Consider the following 564-nt stretch of genomic DNA (forward strand, 5'->3'; position numbering starts at 1 on the left):
GTTTCTTTAGCGTGTGAGGACTCTAGTAACCACGAGAGAACAGTAGTGGCTAGTGGGATCATCAAACCACATTCGAGTGACAGAGATATGAGTATCAACAGGTGTTCTTATAAAGAGAATAAAGATCCTTGCCACCATACTCTTCCTTCCATACTAACTAGACGCAGAGAAGCTGAAGCGTTAGAAAAAGGAGATTTTCCTAATGTGGAAGAGAAGGAGCTACTGACTACATCTTTGTCGCCTTCAGAGAAAGAGTATGTCCAGTTCACAGTCAGGAGAAAGCGTAAGAAGGATGCAAGAAGCGGCAGCATTAGCCCTGAAGGGGGAAGCTCCTCATCGCAAGAAGACGAGAGCAGAAACAGAAGACAAAAGACTGGAGAGAAAGACAATGTGTACTTGGACTCCTTCAACACTGAATCATCATCTCGTGATACTCGTCGTGTTGCTCAGGTCGCTCGTCAGGTTAGTAAATCTAAACCTAATGTTTGTTTCTTCTAGCTGCGACAGCAATGTTTTGACCATCTATGTGTTTGGTTCTTTGTTGGCGGCGCAGCTTTTACCATT

General features: G+C 44.1%; 1 protein-coding gene across 1 annotated transcript; it reads left to right on the forward strand.

Moving 5' to 3' along the window:
• Positions 1 to 87: 87 nt before the first annotated feature.
• LOC106322214 lies at positions 88 to 462 on the forward strand (the record flags this gene model as incomplete). The annotated part of the gene is made up of 1 exon (XM_013760342.1): positions 88 to 462. A coding segment is annotated over exon 1 (375 nt), but the record flags the coding sequence as incomplete, so codon positions are not given.
• Between the last annotated feature and the right edge of the window lie 102 nt (positions 463 to 564).

The sequence above is a fragment of the Brassica oleracea genome, unplaced genomic scaffold (assembly GCF_000695525.1).
Source record: "Brassica oleracea var. oleracea cultivar TO1000 unplaced genomic scaffold, BOL UnpScaffold10119, whole genome shotgun sequence".
Taxonomy (NCBI): domain Eukaryota; kingdom Viridiplantae; phylum Streptophyta; class Magnoliopsida; order Brassicales; family Brassicaceae; genus Brassica; species Brassica oleracea.